Source organism: Tamandua tetradactyla, chromosome 14, assembly GCF_023851605.1.
Source record: "Tamandua tetradactyla isolate mTamTet1 chromosome 14, mTamTet1.pri, whole genome shotgun sequence".
NCBI classification, from domain to species: Eukaryota; Metazoa; Chordata; class Mammalia; order Pilosa; family Myrmecophagidae; genus Tamandua; species Tamandua tetradactyla.
Window position 1 is genome coordinate 78914057 of NC_135340.1, and position 15953 is coordinate 78930009.

Genomic DNA, 15953 nt, shown 5'->3' on the forward strand with positions numbered 1-15953 from the left:
AGGGAGACCCATATTTGATTCCCCCCCCAAAAAAAACAAAAAAAAAAACATTGGACTAAGCTCTTCCTTTAAGACCCGTTGATTTTTGTGTGTTTTAAAATTAGCTTACTTGGCGGATTCATAGGTTTCTGATTTGGCTTGATAACGAGCAGTCTCTGCTCTGTATATTATTCTACAGATTTATCACTCTTTTTCATATCTTCTCATAAAATATCTTGTAAAGACTCTGCATTTCCTATGCGGGAAAGCTTTGATATGTTTGTTCAAAATTAAAATGGCTCATAAGTTTGGAAAGGCACTTACAAACTCAATAAGCTACCTTCAGTATTAAAAGAAAAGAAGTAGGGGTTGCGAACATAGTTCAGTGGTAGAATTCTCTCCTGCCATGCAGGGGACCTGGGTTCAATTCCCTGCCCATGCGCTTCTCCAAGAAACCAACAAAAACAAACAAACCAGCAAACAAAGTCAACAAATGGTGCTGCAATAATGGGATACTCACATGGAAAAAGAATGAAATGTGACCCCACCATACAGCATACCAAAAAAAAAAAAAAGTAAATTCAGTGTAACCATAGTTATCCTTCAGATGGAAGAGATGGGTGACAAATCTGGCATGCCTTAAGGGGAAGGACTCTCTGTCCTGCAGCCAGAATGTCTTGTCGTTGAATTGAAGCATAAACTTTTCTTTATGGGGTCAGGGTTTCTTGCATCTTCTGTCAGACCTTCTTGTAGCTAATTTATTTATATAGACTCTTTTCCTGCTTTCCATAATAATTTAATCCCTATCCAAATGGCTTCAGAATGCTGAAAATAGCTTGGGTAGAGAGAATTCCTCGGTTCTTGAGCTGTGAGTGTTGATGCCAGCTGTTTGCCTGTGCATGTCCAACGTTGCCCTCTGGAGGCAGAGATATGGCCAAATTTCTGATAATACTCTGTGTGCAAAGTAAAGATCTGAAAGATAAATTTTCACGTTACAGTGGAGCATGATGGCTTAGAGGCCATGAATTATAACCTTCTGTAGTACATGGCATTTGTGGTGTCTATATATTTTCAAGCTAAACTTGTTCAGCCACACTGACCACATAACCAAGAGATGTGGTAAAGACTCTTGGTGTCAGATAAGTTCCATGAGTGTAAATATGCAGTTAAAATGAAAATCCTTTCCCGAAATGAACCTATTTGAGATTTAAACCTACACTGCTTAATGGATGTATAAGAGACTGTTATTAGTTGTGAGTGTCCTTCCTTAATTATCTCTAAGGATAAGTTGACGTTTCAGAAAAATAAGTGAAAAAAACATTTCTAAAGGTAAGAAATCATGGAATTTTAATAAAATTAGATAGATGCCACATTTTATTTTCAGGCTGTGATGAGTAATTAGAAAAATTAAGTGAATAGTCTTTGGTTCCCTTTTCTCAGGATGTTTTGATGAGTTTGGCCAAAGCCGTTGCCAATGCTGCTGCCATGTTGGTACTGAAGGCAAAGAATGTTGCCCAAGTGGCCGAGGACACGGTCCTACAGAACAGGGTGATTGCTGCTGCCACCCAGTGTGCCCTCTCCACTTCCCAGCTTGTGGCATGTGCCAAGGTAAGCCAGCTGGGACTCCCAGCCCTCTCTGAGAAGTGTCACATGCTCTTGTCTGCCTCTGGTCACTCATGGGGAATTGGGGCAGAACTTGTGAAAATAGTCTGAGACTTAGGTATCTTCTTTTTGGATAGGAGTTGGGCATAAGCTTTCTAACTGCTTTTATCATTTGTTCTTGCACAGGTCCTTTCAAGCAGTTGTTACTTTTCTGTGTGTCTTAATGCAAATTGCGATTTCTCCCTTTTGAACGTTTCAGTTTGTCTTATTTATGCCTGCATTGTGCAGTACAGTGCTATAAATGGGTTCAGAAATAATCTGCAGAGTTTATGGGAGCACTTTCTAGATTGTACAGTGTCAGAGTGAGGGTGTGAATTGTTGCCAGTTCGGGTGTGCACATTCTGTGAAGCATGCATCACCCTATTAAATCTCCCCAGCAGTCCTGCAAATCAGACGCCATCATCCCCCATTTTATGATGAGAAAACTGAAGCCCTTAGATGTTAGGTAAGTAGCTTAAAGCCACAGGAGTTGCAAGTGGCAGAATTAGGGTTATAATTCAGGTGTTTCTGACTCCCAACACCCTTTCCACACCACCACATTGTATCTTTGCTGAGATGATGCATCAGAAGATTGGAGATATCCATTTCTCAACTTTATTACGTGCCTTGTTGTGCAGATTGATGATCTAGCTCCGCCTGGCAGTTCATATCCATTGGGAGGATTAGCAGTATCAATTGGAGGTGTCCTTGGTAGTTTCCCTCCTGGTTTCCCTGCCCATTCTCTTAGGATCCACAGATAAATGACAGTATTTCTCTATTCATTAAAGCATTATGAGGCAGAAATCTTTGAAGAAATACAATTTTTGTAGATCATCTGCTTTTCCCCGCCTAGAAGACACAATTAAGAGTTTTCTAAAATTGGAGGTATAATTGATAAATGTTAGAAGTGTTTCTTTATAGAAAGTCAGTAGTATGGACTGTCATTTATCACAAATGACAGTATGAATTAATTATCAGGACATCTACCATCACATAAAATAGAAGTATGAGAAATCTTAGCAATGGTTCAGTTTAATCCCTGGCCTTGAAGTAAGGCACTGGGGCCCAAAGCATGCAGGACCTCGGTGGAAATGTCTGTGCACACTGGGAGTCAGGCACGACCCCACAGTGTCCACAACCCACTCTGGTCCTTCCTCAGGTGGTGAGCCCCACCATCAGCTCCCCTGTGTGCCAGGAGCAGCTGATTGAAGCCGGGAAGCTCGTGGACCGCTCGGTGGAGAACTGCGTGCGCGCCTGCCAGGCGGCCACTGATGACAGCGAGCTCCTGAAGCAGGTCAGCGCCGCGGCCAGCGTGGTCAGCCAGGCCCTGCACGACCTCCTGCAGCACGTCCGGCAGTTTGCCAGCCGTGGAGAACCCATCGGCCGCTACGACCAGGCCACCGACACCATCATGTGTGTCACTGAGAGCATCTTCAGCTCCATGGGCGATGCTGGTGAGGAGCCAGGCTATGGGTAGACCAGGTCGGGGTCCCCCAGTGGTGATGCTCATGAGGAAGAAAGGTGAAGGCAGCCTGCGTGACTGGCAAGGGCAAGCGCTCATCAGCCCCTGTGCGAAAAAAACTGGGACTCCTAACACGCCCTTCCATAGCAGCATTTCAAAAAGAAAAAACTAACTAGTTTTACTTTTTTGCAATTTAGATTTACAACAAATACTTTTTCAGTCTGTAAGTTGAAAAATAAGTCTTCCTCCACCTAGCCCATCACTACCCCATCCGCATCCTCTGTATTGACCATTTACAGTTTATTTTAAAAACCTAGAAATTTTTTATCTTCCTACAGTCATATACAAATGTATGTGTAAATACAAAACATATGTATGTGTGTATATAAGTATAGCTCCCCCTTTCTTTTTATATAAATAGGATTGTGTTATACATTCTCTTTTGCTTAATATGTCTTGGAGGCTTTTTTCATGTCAACTTCTTCCTTAATCTTTTTAATGATAGCGTATAATCCTCTTCTATGGATACATCACCATTTACTTAACTAGCTATCGTTTAATGGTCAATTAGGTCGTTTCTAAGTTATTTTGTTTGTAAGTCTGTCTTGCTTTTCCAAAAAATAATGGTGCAATGAGCATTCCTTATCTAGATATACTTGGGGAATATACACGTAGGATAAGTTCTTATCAGTGGATTTTCTGGACCAACATGTCTGTAGTTTTGTTTTGTTTTTTTTCTTTTCGTCTGCAGGCTCTGGGAATCCAAGCCAGAGTCCTGTATTGCAGGTGAGAATTCTACCACTGAGCAACCTTTGCAGAGGCCTGTAGTTTTTTATTTTAAGTTTCTATGAAATTTATCTTCAGGAAGGGCCTCCAATTTACAGTCCTACCAGTGGTTTATAAGATTCTGTTTGCCCACTTTTTCACCTGCCACAAGTATTTTTCAGAAAATTACTTTGTGCTCTTTTAGATGTTCCTTAAATGATTTGAGAAGTATGAATTCTCCATACGTTTTTATTTTTATCTTTTTTTTACTAAACCTTTTATTTTTGAATCATTTTAGATTTGCAGAAAAGTTGCAAAGGTCCTGCGTGGCCTTTCCCAGTTTCTCCTTTTTTTTTTTTTTTTTGGTGCATGGTCCAGGAATTGAACCCAGGTCTCCCTCATGGAAGACGAGCATTCTACCACCGAACCACCCGTGCACCCCCAGTTCCTCCCATTTTTAACATCTTGAGTAACCATGGCACATTTGCCAAAACTAAGACAGTAGCATAACTATTAACTAAATGCCATACTTTATCCAGGTTTCACTAGTTTTTCCATTAATGTCCTTCTACTATTCCAGGAATCCAATCCAGTATACCATGTTGTATTTATACTGCATTTTGATTTTTATAAAAGCTCTTTTCCCTTAATGTCACAAAGCTTCCCCATTCTTCTCAGACAGCTTTTGGTAGAAAAAGAAATCTGTTTCACTAGGGTAGTTTTATCCAAACAAAGTTGAAACTGATATTAATAAAATTGTGATAAGACCAAAACCATTACTGGAAAGGAACGGGAGCAGAGAGAAAGAGAAAAATAATAGGGAGGACCCTTAGCCAAAGAAAATCTGAGCATTTGAGCATAAAACTGAGCACTTATTGTGCTTCCTATTAGCCAGAGCAAAATGGCATAAATATAGTAAATTATGGGATATTGCTCCTCTGGTATTAAGGAGCACGCAAATTAATCCAAAATTTTAAAATAATTTATTCCTGTGCCCATTACAGAGTTTATTATACAGCTTTTGTATTAGCAGGTTCTTGCAGTGAGATAAATGGTATTTTCTCAATCAGTATTTACTAAAAGTAATTCCACATGGTCAATCTACATAGTTTTGCTCTCTGTTTTGTCTTTATAAAATTATCCTGTTTGGTTCCTTATGTCATATTTATCCCTCATAGATTGATGGAACTTGGATTTATTGTGCAGTCTTGGCAGCCACAGAGAATGCTTTCAGTTGTGGCTCTAATTTGGGTAATGTTAAACGACAGAGGATACATATGAGGCTCGGTTCTCCCTATCCGGCTTGCCAGAGTTGTGGAGAGAGCACTGTATTGGCTACTGAGGGGTTTTTGTTTGTTTGTTTTTAGTTTTGTGGTAGCATATAGATAAGATTTTCCATTTGAACCATTTTTATGTGAACAATTCAGTGGCATTAATTGCATTTGCAGTGTTGTGCGAAGATCCCCAACTCCTGAAGTTTTGACTGAGCTTTAGAAGCAGAGAAGCCCACGCCCCCTCTGTCTTGTTCTCTAGGTGAGATGGTGCGTCAGGCACGAGTATTGGCCCAGGCCACCTCAGACCTCGTCAATGCTATGAGGTCAGATGCAGAAGCTGAAATCGACATGGAGAATTCCAAGAAGCTCCTGGCAGCAGCAAAGCTCTTGGCTGACTCCACTGCTCGCATGGTGGAAGCTGCAAAGGTATTACCTTGAATTTGTTGGGTTGAAAAATGATTATTATTGAGAGTTAGGGTTTGGAAGGTACCTTCAAGATGGAGGATGGTCAGCTAGGAGTGCATTTTTGTTAAAGCCTATATAGCCTTGTCACATTTGACCTTGCTCAGATATAAAAGGAGAAGGATGATGGCCTTATGAATGAAACTCTTTAGGGAAGTGGTGCCAACTCAGTGGGAGACAATAAGGTGTCTGCTTAGCAAGGGCTCTTTTCCCACTGGGTCATCACCATTGACTGTACTGAAAATGGTGATCAGTTCAGACTTGAGATTTTCAGCAGTAAATCACTTCCACCTGTTTTCTTCCTGCAACCCTGATGTTACTTTGCCCTCACTTGAGTTCTCAAACTCCTAACAAGAGGTTGCGTGTTATAGTGCTTTCTACTCTACTGTTCTTCAAATCCCAGTGGCGGTTTTAAAGATTATATTTGTTAAAAAATTTGAGAAAAAGGAATTGAGAGCCAGTTTTGTGCATTGGGAAAGAAAAAGCTGGTGATTCTTGTCCAGGCATCTGTTTCAGAGGCCTCATAAAATGTATTAAAATGCAAATGGCACAATTCCACCCCAAAAGATGCTGATTTAATAGGTTGCTGATGGAATCAGTGTGTGTGTGTGTTTATATTCCACAGAAGAGTCATACCTCTAGGTAAAGACTGTTTAAAAAGGATAAGGTATATTTCTGTTTGTTTCAATTATGTGACTAACACATTTCTTGTGAAATTAATAGTAAACACAGATATGTTTACTATTTAAGAAAATAAAAATCACCTTCAATTTCATCACCCCCAAGATAAGATTGTCAATGTATTTCTGTGCATATCAGATTTATTAAATGTCCTCACATCTTATCCTGTGTCCCTGGCCTCCCGTGGAATAGTAGTGCATTTCAACCAGGCACGTGAATTACTTCTCTTACAGTGTGTTGTGACATGCACTATATAATGTGTAGGATCTTGTTTGTCTTAACTTGCTGTTGTGTTACCCAAGAAACTGAGAGTTCTTAGAGAGCCCTCACGGGTTGGGGTGAAGGAGAAACCCAAGTAGGAGGCAGGGTCTGTCCCCTGTTTCAGCCAAAGAAGCTCTGCCCTTAAAAACCCATTTTAGCAAAAAAAATATATAATAGGATTTTGCATCATGACTAATTTTCTTAAGGGTTTCACTTGTTTTTGTTTTTGTTTTTTCTGTTCTTTTTTCCATCCTTTATGTACAAACAGCTATTTCAGGCAAATCCTCATGTTAGTAAAAATCTATATGCTGGACTGAAAAGAACCTTAGAAAACATCAAAATTGATCCTTACTTTACATATGAGAAAATTGAAACTCAAAAGGATTAAGCCTAAAATCATGTATCAGGCCTGAGCCAGGATCAGGTGTGCCGTGTGTGCCAGACCAAGTCACCAAATTACCAAAAACATGTTTCTTTTAAGTATTTAGGATTGTTTATATTAGATGGGATGGTGTTAAATATATTTGTTAATTCCTTTAACTTTTAGTTAAAAGTGGTCACTGTCTCTACAACAGCCTTTTAAGAACTGCCCAATTTGTTGAAAGCTAAAGAACATAGGTGGTTCAACTTTCAAAGAATATGTTCAATGTGCAGAAAAAAATATATTTCACAATCAGTAACCAAGATTTTAGGGCAAGATTAGGACCCCAACCATATCTGACACACTTTTATTATAAAAAAGCCTTTGGGAAAGAAGGATCCAGAGCATGCATATTGGTGTAAAGTTTGAAAATGTTGATTTCCATCTATTCAAAATATACAATTAAAGCTGATGTGCCTCTTCAGGCATTGATAAAAGAGTGCACTAAAAACATACCTAATGACCAGAAAAATAAAATGGCTTTCATGAACTTGCAAAAGAATTCAAAAGAGGCCTGAACAATTTTCACATATCAAATGCAGAAATCCAATGTTTTAATTGTGAGAAACACAAAATCAAGTAACAGTGGTTAAAGTTTCAATTCTATTCAAGAGGACTGTCAAAACAATTCTGCCACAAATGTTAAAACCATTCCATCCAGTATGATTTACTCTCACTTTTATAAATAGTTAAAAGAAATAGGCTCTTAGAAGTTGGTAAATTTGGTGAATTGGAAAATTGATTTTCAATAAATTGATCTATTTCCTTCTGCTGTCTTCCCTGCCTCATGAGCAAATATTATAGCCCTTAAGTGTTCACAGAAAGAAACCCGTCACTGGCACTGCGCAAACAATCTTGATTGCTGTTTTTATGGTAGGTGTGAAAGGAGGGCTGAATGCACTTCAAGTCTTTGTTGAATTACTATGGAATAAACTTATACCCTTCGTACATTACCTTCAGTCTTTTGTAACTTCAGACTCCCACACATCCAAATAAAATACACTTGGGCTCCTAAGACTCTTTAAAGCCATGTAGTGAAAGGGCCGTGGAATGAGAAGGAACAGTGTGGCGATGGGCTGGGCATCTTCTTTCCCTGCCAGGTTTATCGTCACATTTCTCTCATTCAGTGCAGCTGGGTACAAGATCTTCTTTGCTTCCAACTCAGGCTTTCTAGGAATGTGATTTCCTGGCATGTTCTTTCTTTAACAGCATTTCCTTCTAGTGGCTCTGGACGGCATTCCCATCCGCTTCCCCACGCTCACCACCCATGTGTGCATGTTTGTACTGGAGTCTTAGCCCCTTCTCATTTGCTAATGCCACAGGGAAGGAGACTCTTTCAGCGGGGATGTGAAGATATATCTATCATTACTGTGTCTTTCATGAAAATTGAAATAGGATCCTTCCTAAGAGATTGGGAATAGAGGGCAGTTTATCTTATGTTTTAAAACCATGGATTTCTGACCACAAGTAAATTTGTATGGATGACTCAAGCTTTGATCTCAAGTGTTTAATTATAACCTGAATTTCTACTGTTTAGTGGTACAGTTTGGAAACATCTTTATCATAACAATATTGTTTGCAGAAATTTCTGTTTCAATTACTTTCCACCTGTTACTAGGCAAAAGTAAAATTGAAGGCACGAATTCAGTATCTGGGGCATCCTGCCTCCTGGACCTTTTGACGTCTTCATTTTCACCCTCACAGGGGGCTGCAGCCAACCCTGAGAACGAGGACCAGCAGCAAAGACTGAGAGAAGCTGCAGAAGGTCTCCGAGTGGCAACCAATGCTGCTGCCCAAAATGCTATTAAGAAAAAAATCGTCAACCGACTGGAGGTCAGCAAAGAGGCTGCTTTACTAGGAAGCCCATTTTAGATTGCCAAGAGTCAGTTGAAAAAGTAGTCATTGAGTTAACAGGATGATGCCTATATAAAGAAAGTTAGGTTAAGGTTAAGTACATAGTTTAATTGACGCGATTTGAAAAATTGCTTTAGTCTGGCTTCATGAAACTGCCAAAAAGCTACAATCCTTTTCAGAGTTTAACATTGAGATATACTATAATTCAGAATTTTCTAAGGTGGAACCAGTTTTGGGTTTTGTTGTTGTTATTGTTGAATTAGAGTATATACGTGTTTAGGAAGGACTTTTACCTGAAAATAATATATATTTTGCCAAGAGGCAATAACTTTTCCAGGTCTCCCCATAGAAAATAAGGACTTTGGAAGACTAAAGATGGGGAATCAAGTTGGATAGAGAAGTATGGGAGGGAATAGAAAGAAATACATGTGTTGATTTTCAGAACATTTATTTATTATCCATAAGAAATTGTCAGTAGTAATTTTACATGGATGGATACAGTTAGACCAAAATTTGTTGGTTCCAGGGCTGAGAACCTGCCATTCTAATGAGGAATCCCTCCATATGCTGTCTGCCTATTCTGAAAGGAAAAATGTCTTTTTCCTTAGAAAGAGACATAGAATAAACATGATTAAATACTCCAGTGGGAAAATTTCTCTGCATTTTTAAGCCAAGGCTTCTGTGTGTTGCAAGTAGAGTATCATGAGCTTTAGCAGTATGTGCTTCTTGTGGGAGATCTTTCTTTTTCCCTAAAACACCCAGAGTTTGGTGCTGCTTATCAGTGCCATCAAAGTCTTGGAATTGTTCCCGTCTTCTGGAGAAAGACAAATGAGCACTGGTACTTCAGCTTTCAAGCCCACCTGTCTTTATCACTTGGCTCTGGAAATGTAGGCCGAACGAAGGTAACAGGACATCGTTAGGTTAGACTCCTCAGGGATTTTTAGAAGTCGGAGCCCGCCCGGTCTTGGAGTTCTCTTTCTCATATGTGTGAGCTGTCTGAATGTCAGGCCTTTAATAGAAGCGAAGTACACAAAGGTGGCTATCTGCATATAACCCTCATTCACTCTCCCCTGTGCAGGTGGCAGCCAAGCAGGCCGCAGCTGCTGCTACGCAGACCATCGCTGCCTCCCAGAACGCGGCCGTTTCCAACAAGAACCCTGCAGCCCAGCAGGTGCTCGTCCAGAGTTGCAAGGTGAGGTTCTCGCCCACTGAGAGCCTGGTCTGCTGTGCAGGGCCCTGTTCGCCTGAGGACACCAAGTGCCCTGGTTAATGCAGACCCTCTGGGCCCTGATCTGGTTTGCATGGCTCCCATGTTCCGTGGGTACACACATGAGCCTTTTGTCAGTTAAGTAGATGGCCTGTGTTTGGAGAGAACATACATATGTTTTTTCCAGCATTATCTTTCCTTTGTCCAGATTCTTTCCTTTCTCTTCAAGAGACCAACTCAAAGAGGATCAATAACGAAGCCATTCTCCGGCTCTGAGATGGTTATGAGGCATTGAACTTCCAGGGCGACTTTCTTTCTTTGAGAGCTGGGCCTTCACATTCAGGCTTTACTGACCAGAGGAGGTTATTGTTTCTTGCTTTCCACGCATCACTCCTGGAGGATTTATTTCACCTGGCTGGCCTCAGTGACCTGCGCGTTTGTGCTTACTCCTGTGGGCTATTTGTTCTTCTCCTCCCTGGGCATTGATGAAGGATGCAGTGTTGAGGCCAGTGTACTACAGAGGACACAGTGAACAACCTGGAGTTGTCTTCTCTGAGGGGCCAGGGAGTTGGCTCTCCCAGGAGACCTCTGAATGGTGCCACATGCAAACCTTAAGTTCGTGGCCCTTGCGCATGTGTTGGCAAAATGGCTTTGCCGTTAGCAGAGGGAGTTGGTGGAGAGGTGCATTTGACTGAGCCTGGGCTATGAGAGGTAATTGCCTTGTTCTCCTTCAAATCTCCTCTGACAGATGATGGTTTGCATTTAAGGGGTGTCAGCAGTTCTACCCTAGAAATGGCTTTACTTCCCGGGGAACTGCCCAGAGCCCTGCCATCTTGATTCTTGGTTCTCGATGATCAAGCCCCACCCGTGTTAAGGAGCAAGTGTGCTCTAGGCAAAAAGCCTCAGCAATGCAGTAGGGCCCAGAACCCATTGTCCTGGGACATAAGGCAGATGCAAAACAGGAAAACAGGTCTTGCTGAGAGCGAGACCCCTGTTGTGAGAGAGCTTGTTTTCTGTTGGGAATATCAGGGGAGGGTGAATGGCTTTTCCCAATCTCAGGAAGCACATGCTGGGAAATGCTACAGGATAAATCCCCCAGCCATAATGCAAGGCACACTGAAGATACTAAGCCTCTTGGTGTTAACTGCCAAAAAATGATAGAATTATTTTTTAGATAAAATGATAGAAAAAATTTTTGGAGAGGGAAAAGGGACACCAAATCACTGGGGCCAGCAAATTCTTAAATAGACTTAGGGCAAATTCCATGGACATAGGTAATTTTTCCTTTGCTGCAAGGGGTCCCCCAAAAAGTGTGTCACCAGGCCAGGGTGTATTTGGCATCAGCTTTGATGGCCATGAAACGATGACTTTGAGATCCTGGTTAATCAGGTGGAGGGTGGATACAAGGAGATCTTTTAACGTCTTATTAGGAAGAATTATCTTCTGCTGAATGTACTAGGACATTGGGACCACAGAGTAGAGACAGTGTGAGTGAAGAGAACCAGAGAGTAGAATTGGGTGTCCCCAAGAACCTAGCTGCTTAAACAGGCAGAATAAACCCAAGGCCTGAGACAGGTGTGCCCCTGCAAATGAATAGCACAGCCCCTAATTATATTTGACAGTTCCTTCCATGCCAGGTGTGCTCAGTTTTTCTTTTCCTTGCTTCCTGCAGGCAGTGGCTGATCATATACCTCAGCTGGTCCAGGGGGTGAGAGGGAGCCAAGCACAAGCAGAAGACCTCAGTGCTCAGCTGGCTCTCATCATCTCCAGCCAGAACTTCCTCCAGGTAACACAAGCATTTACCTTGGTGGTGCCCAGAGCCTCCAGCCAGCAGAAGTCCCCTTTATCCTTAAGAAGACGAATTACATTATTCACATTCTTAGCAAAAGCTTTGCAATAAGCAGACCTTGAAGACCTCCTCTTTATTTTTCCAGTTTCAGGAGAGATTTAACTTGGCAAAGCAAAATGCTAACATGCCTAGAAATTGGCTGGGGAGATGGCACATGATCCATTTATTTCCTGAGAGTATCATTCTTATTTCTCCTCTGAGAGAGCAAACAGGTAATAAGTTGGGAGTTCTGAAGAACATTCCTGTATTAGTTATTGCTTTAATACTGTGAGTTTCCTGAGGGCCCTAATGCTAATGTTATTCAAGAACTGGGGTCAAAAAGAAGTGGTTGATGTGTCTTCTCTGAAGCTGTGATCATTGTTCTGGCAATTGCACTATTTTTTATTAGTAAGTACTGCCAGTCTCTGTAGGGCTCAGGGATCAATTCCTTTTAAGGAAGATTGGGTAAAATCAGAATTTTGAGTTAATGGAAAAAGTCCCTTTACACATGCTTGTATTCAGATCTCTTTACTTTATCAGCACTTTTGTTGTCTTGTTTCTTGAGGAAGAATTAAACTCTCTTCCTCAACCCTTTCTAGTTCAACCTATAGGTGCAGGACCTAGTGGTACAGTTATTTGGTTAGATTTTCAAGTGCCATCATTCTAACATACACAGATAAAATATGAAATTTGAGGGTATTTTCTCATAATTTAACTATGTTTAGTTTTAAATTGGAATTCATTGTATGTAGAGTTCTTGTGTTTTTTACGTGTAACATTTATATGATTTTGAATAATATTCTTCGTTCATATTACTATAATTTTTGTTTGGCTGTTCTCCCATCATTGGACATATAGTTTGTGTTAAATGTTTTTTGCCCTCATAAACATCCTGTGATGTGACTTAAAAAAAAAATGGTTGTAGAGCCAAAATGGTGGCTTAGCGAGGTGTGGGATTTAGTTCATCCTCCAGAGCAGCTAGTAAATAGCCAGGAGCAGTACAGAACAACTGCCGGGGACACATCAGTGACCGGACATACAGTGTACCCCAGTCTGGACCAACTGGACCAGTTGTCAGCCCACCCAGAACCGTGAGTCCCCCAAGCTGTGGCTGACGCCCCTCTCCCACAGGCTGCTTCCCAGAGGGAAAAGGAAAGAGACTCTGTGCTCAGGGGCTGAGTGTGGAATTAATTAACAAATTCTGACTATTGAAAATAGGCCCCTAGCTCAGCTGAACCTCGAGTAAAAGCTGAGGTTGCTGGTTTTTGCCCCAGTGCAGAGGGCTGACGAAAAAAAAAAAAAAAAAAACTAAAACACTTGAAAGAGTCTGGGTCTTAAAGGAAAGGAGGGGGCGTATAGGACCTGAAGATACATAGAGCAACTTACCAACTTAAGCTCTTGATTGGCAGACCCAAGGAATGCACTGAAAAGGAGTTTTTTTCTTTTCTTTTTTTGTGGCTGTGGTTCTAAGGCTTGACTGCTCTTTGGATACAGCTGCAGGGCATCTCAGGCTCCAATTGCCCCAAATATGGGCAGAATTAAGCTTGTTTGGGAATTTGTCTGGAGGCTGTGCCTTCCCCAGGAGAGGGGTGGGGCCCAGCTCAGGTGGAATCCCTCCCTCAAGGAATTCAGACCCCGGGGTCTGCAAAACTGAAGCAATTAAAGCCAGCCTACAATCTCTCCTCTGACTCATCTACACCCCCAGAGGAAGAGTCTGCTGAAGTTAAAGGTACCACATCACTTTATGCTGGTGGGACCCACAGGCAGAAAAGTGCCACATTCCAGACAGAAAAAACATAGAGTCTGGAGGCTTCATAGGAAAGCCTTTCAACCTGCTGGGTCTCACCTTCAGGGAAAACTGATGGAGGTGACTCTTTCCTCCTGAGAGGAGGTCAGTTTGGTCTGGGAAAACCTGACTGGGGTCTGAGTAGACCCACCTATGGGGGGGAAAAAAAGGCACCATGCAGGCAGGGCAAGAAACAAGAAAACAAGAACTGAAATATTCTGATCTGTTAAACAAACCTAAGCTAGAGGTCTAGAATAAGCTGAACTGAATGTCAAAGAACAGATAGACAACAAAGTCATTTAGCAAGAAAATTCTAGGTAAAAAAGTGAAGACAATCTCCAGAATAGACTAATTAAGGAAATTAAATGTCTAGATGCCAGCAAAATATAACGAATCATACTAGGAAAATTGAAAATATGGCCCAGTCAAAGGAACAAACCAACAATTCAAATGAGATACAGGAGTTGAAACAATTAATTCAGGATGTTCGAAGAGACATGGAAAATCTCATCAAAAATCAAATTAATGAATTGAGGGAAGATATAAAGAATGCAAGGGATGAGCAAAAAGAAGAAATTGAAAGTCTGAAAAAACAAATCACAAAACTTATGGGAATGAAAGGCACAGTAGAAGAGATTAAAAAATATAGTGGAAACCTACAATGTTAGATTTCAAGAGGCAGAAGATAGGATTAGTAAACTGGGGGATGGGACATCTGAAATCCAACAAACAAAAGAAAATATAGGGGAAAAAATGGAAAAATATCAGCAGGGACACAGAAAATTGAATGACACATGACCACATGTCATTCCACATGAAGGCAAATCTATATGTTATGACCACATGAAGCACGCAAATATATATGTTATGGGTATCCAGAAGGAGAAGAGAAGGGAAAAGGAGGAGAAAAATTAATGGAGGAAATTATCACTGAAAATTTCCCAACTCTTATGAAACACTTAAAATTACAGATCCAAGATGTGCTGTGTACCCCAAATGGAATAGATTCAAATAGATGTACTCCAAGACACTTACTAATCAGAATGTCACATGTCAGAGAGAAAGAAAGAATTTTGAAAGCAGCAAGAGAAAAGCAATCCATCACATACAAGGGAAGCCCAATAAGACTATATGTAGATTTCTCAGCAGAAACCATGGAGATGAGAAGACAGTGGTATGATATATTTAAGATACTAAAAGAGAAAAAGTGCCAACCAAAAATTCTATATCCAGTAAAATTTTCCTTCAAAAATGAGGGGGAAATTAAAACATTTTCAGACAGAAAAATCACTGAGGGAATTTGTGACAAAGAGACTGGCTCTGTAAGAAATACTAAAGGGAGCACTAGAGACAGATAGGAAAAGACAGTAGAGAGAGGTGTGGAGAAGAGTATAGAAATGAAGACTGTCAGTAAAGGTAAAAATAAAAATTAGATATGACGTATAAAATCCAAAAGGCAAAATGGGAGAAGAAAGTACTGCCCTTACAGTAATAACACTAAATGCTAATGAATTAAACTCTCCAATCAAAAGACATAGACTGGCAGAATGGATTAAAAACAGGATGGACCCATCTATTTGCTATCTACCAGAGAGCATTTTAGACCCAAGGATAAACATAGATTGAAAGTGAAAGGTTGGGGAAATGATATTTCATGTAAACAACAATCAGAAAAGAACAGAAATAGCTATACTAATGTGCAACAAATTAGACTTCAAATGTAAAACAATTAAAAGAGACGAAGGACACTATATATTAATAAAAGGAACAATTCAACAAGAAGACATAACAATCATAAATACTTATACACTAAGCCAGAGTGCTCCAAAATACATGAGGCAAACACTGAAAAGAGAAATAGACACATCTACCATAAGAGCTGGAGACTTCAATTCCCCACTGTCATCAATGGACAGAACATCTAGACAGAGAATCATAAAGAAACAGAATTTGAGTAATACAATAAACAAACCATACTTAACAATTATAGAACATTACACCCACAACAGCGGGATACACCTTTTTCTCAATTGCTCATGGACCATTCTCAAAGTTAGACCATATGCTGGGTCACAACGCAAGTCTCAATAAATGTAAAGAGATTGAAATCATACAAAACACTTTCTCATATCATGAAGGAATGAAGTTGGAAAACAATAATAGGCAGAGTGCCAGAAAATTCACAAATATATGGAGGCTCAACAACACACTCTTAAACAACCAGTGGATCAAGGAAGAAACTCCAAGAGAAATCAGAAATATCTTGAGGCAAATGAAAATGAAAACACAATATATCAAAATCTATGGGATGCAGCAAGGTCAATGCTGAGAG

The 15953-nt window shown here is 40.5% G+C and overlaps 1 protein-coding gene across 11 annotated transcripts in view; it reads left to right on the forward strand.

Annotated features, from left to right (window-relative positions):
* The window catches only part of TLN2 (talin 2), a 491250-nt gene that overhangs the window by 327824 nt on the left and 147473 nt on the right, over nucleotides 1-15953 (forward strand). For all 11 annotated transcript variants that reach the window (XM_077128095.1, XM_077128103.1, XM_077128097.1 and 8 more), the window contains 6 exons: nucleotides 1420-1587; nucleotides 2780-3074; nucleotides 5381-5547; nucleotides 8651-8779; nucleotides 9879-9992; nucleotides 11680-11793. In XM_077128095.1, the coding sequence (XP_076984210.1) occupies nucleotides 1420-1587; nucleotides 2780-3074; nucleotides 5381-5547; nucleotides 8651-8779; nucleotides 9879-9992; nucleotides 11680-11793 (987 nt within the window). The remainder of the gene's footprint in view (nucleotides 1-1419; nucleotides 1588-2779; nucleotides 3075-5380; nucleotides 5548-8650; nucleotides 8780-9878; nucleotides 9993-11679; nucleotides 11794-15953) is intronic.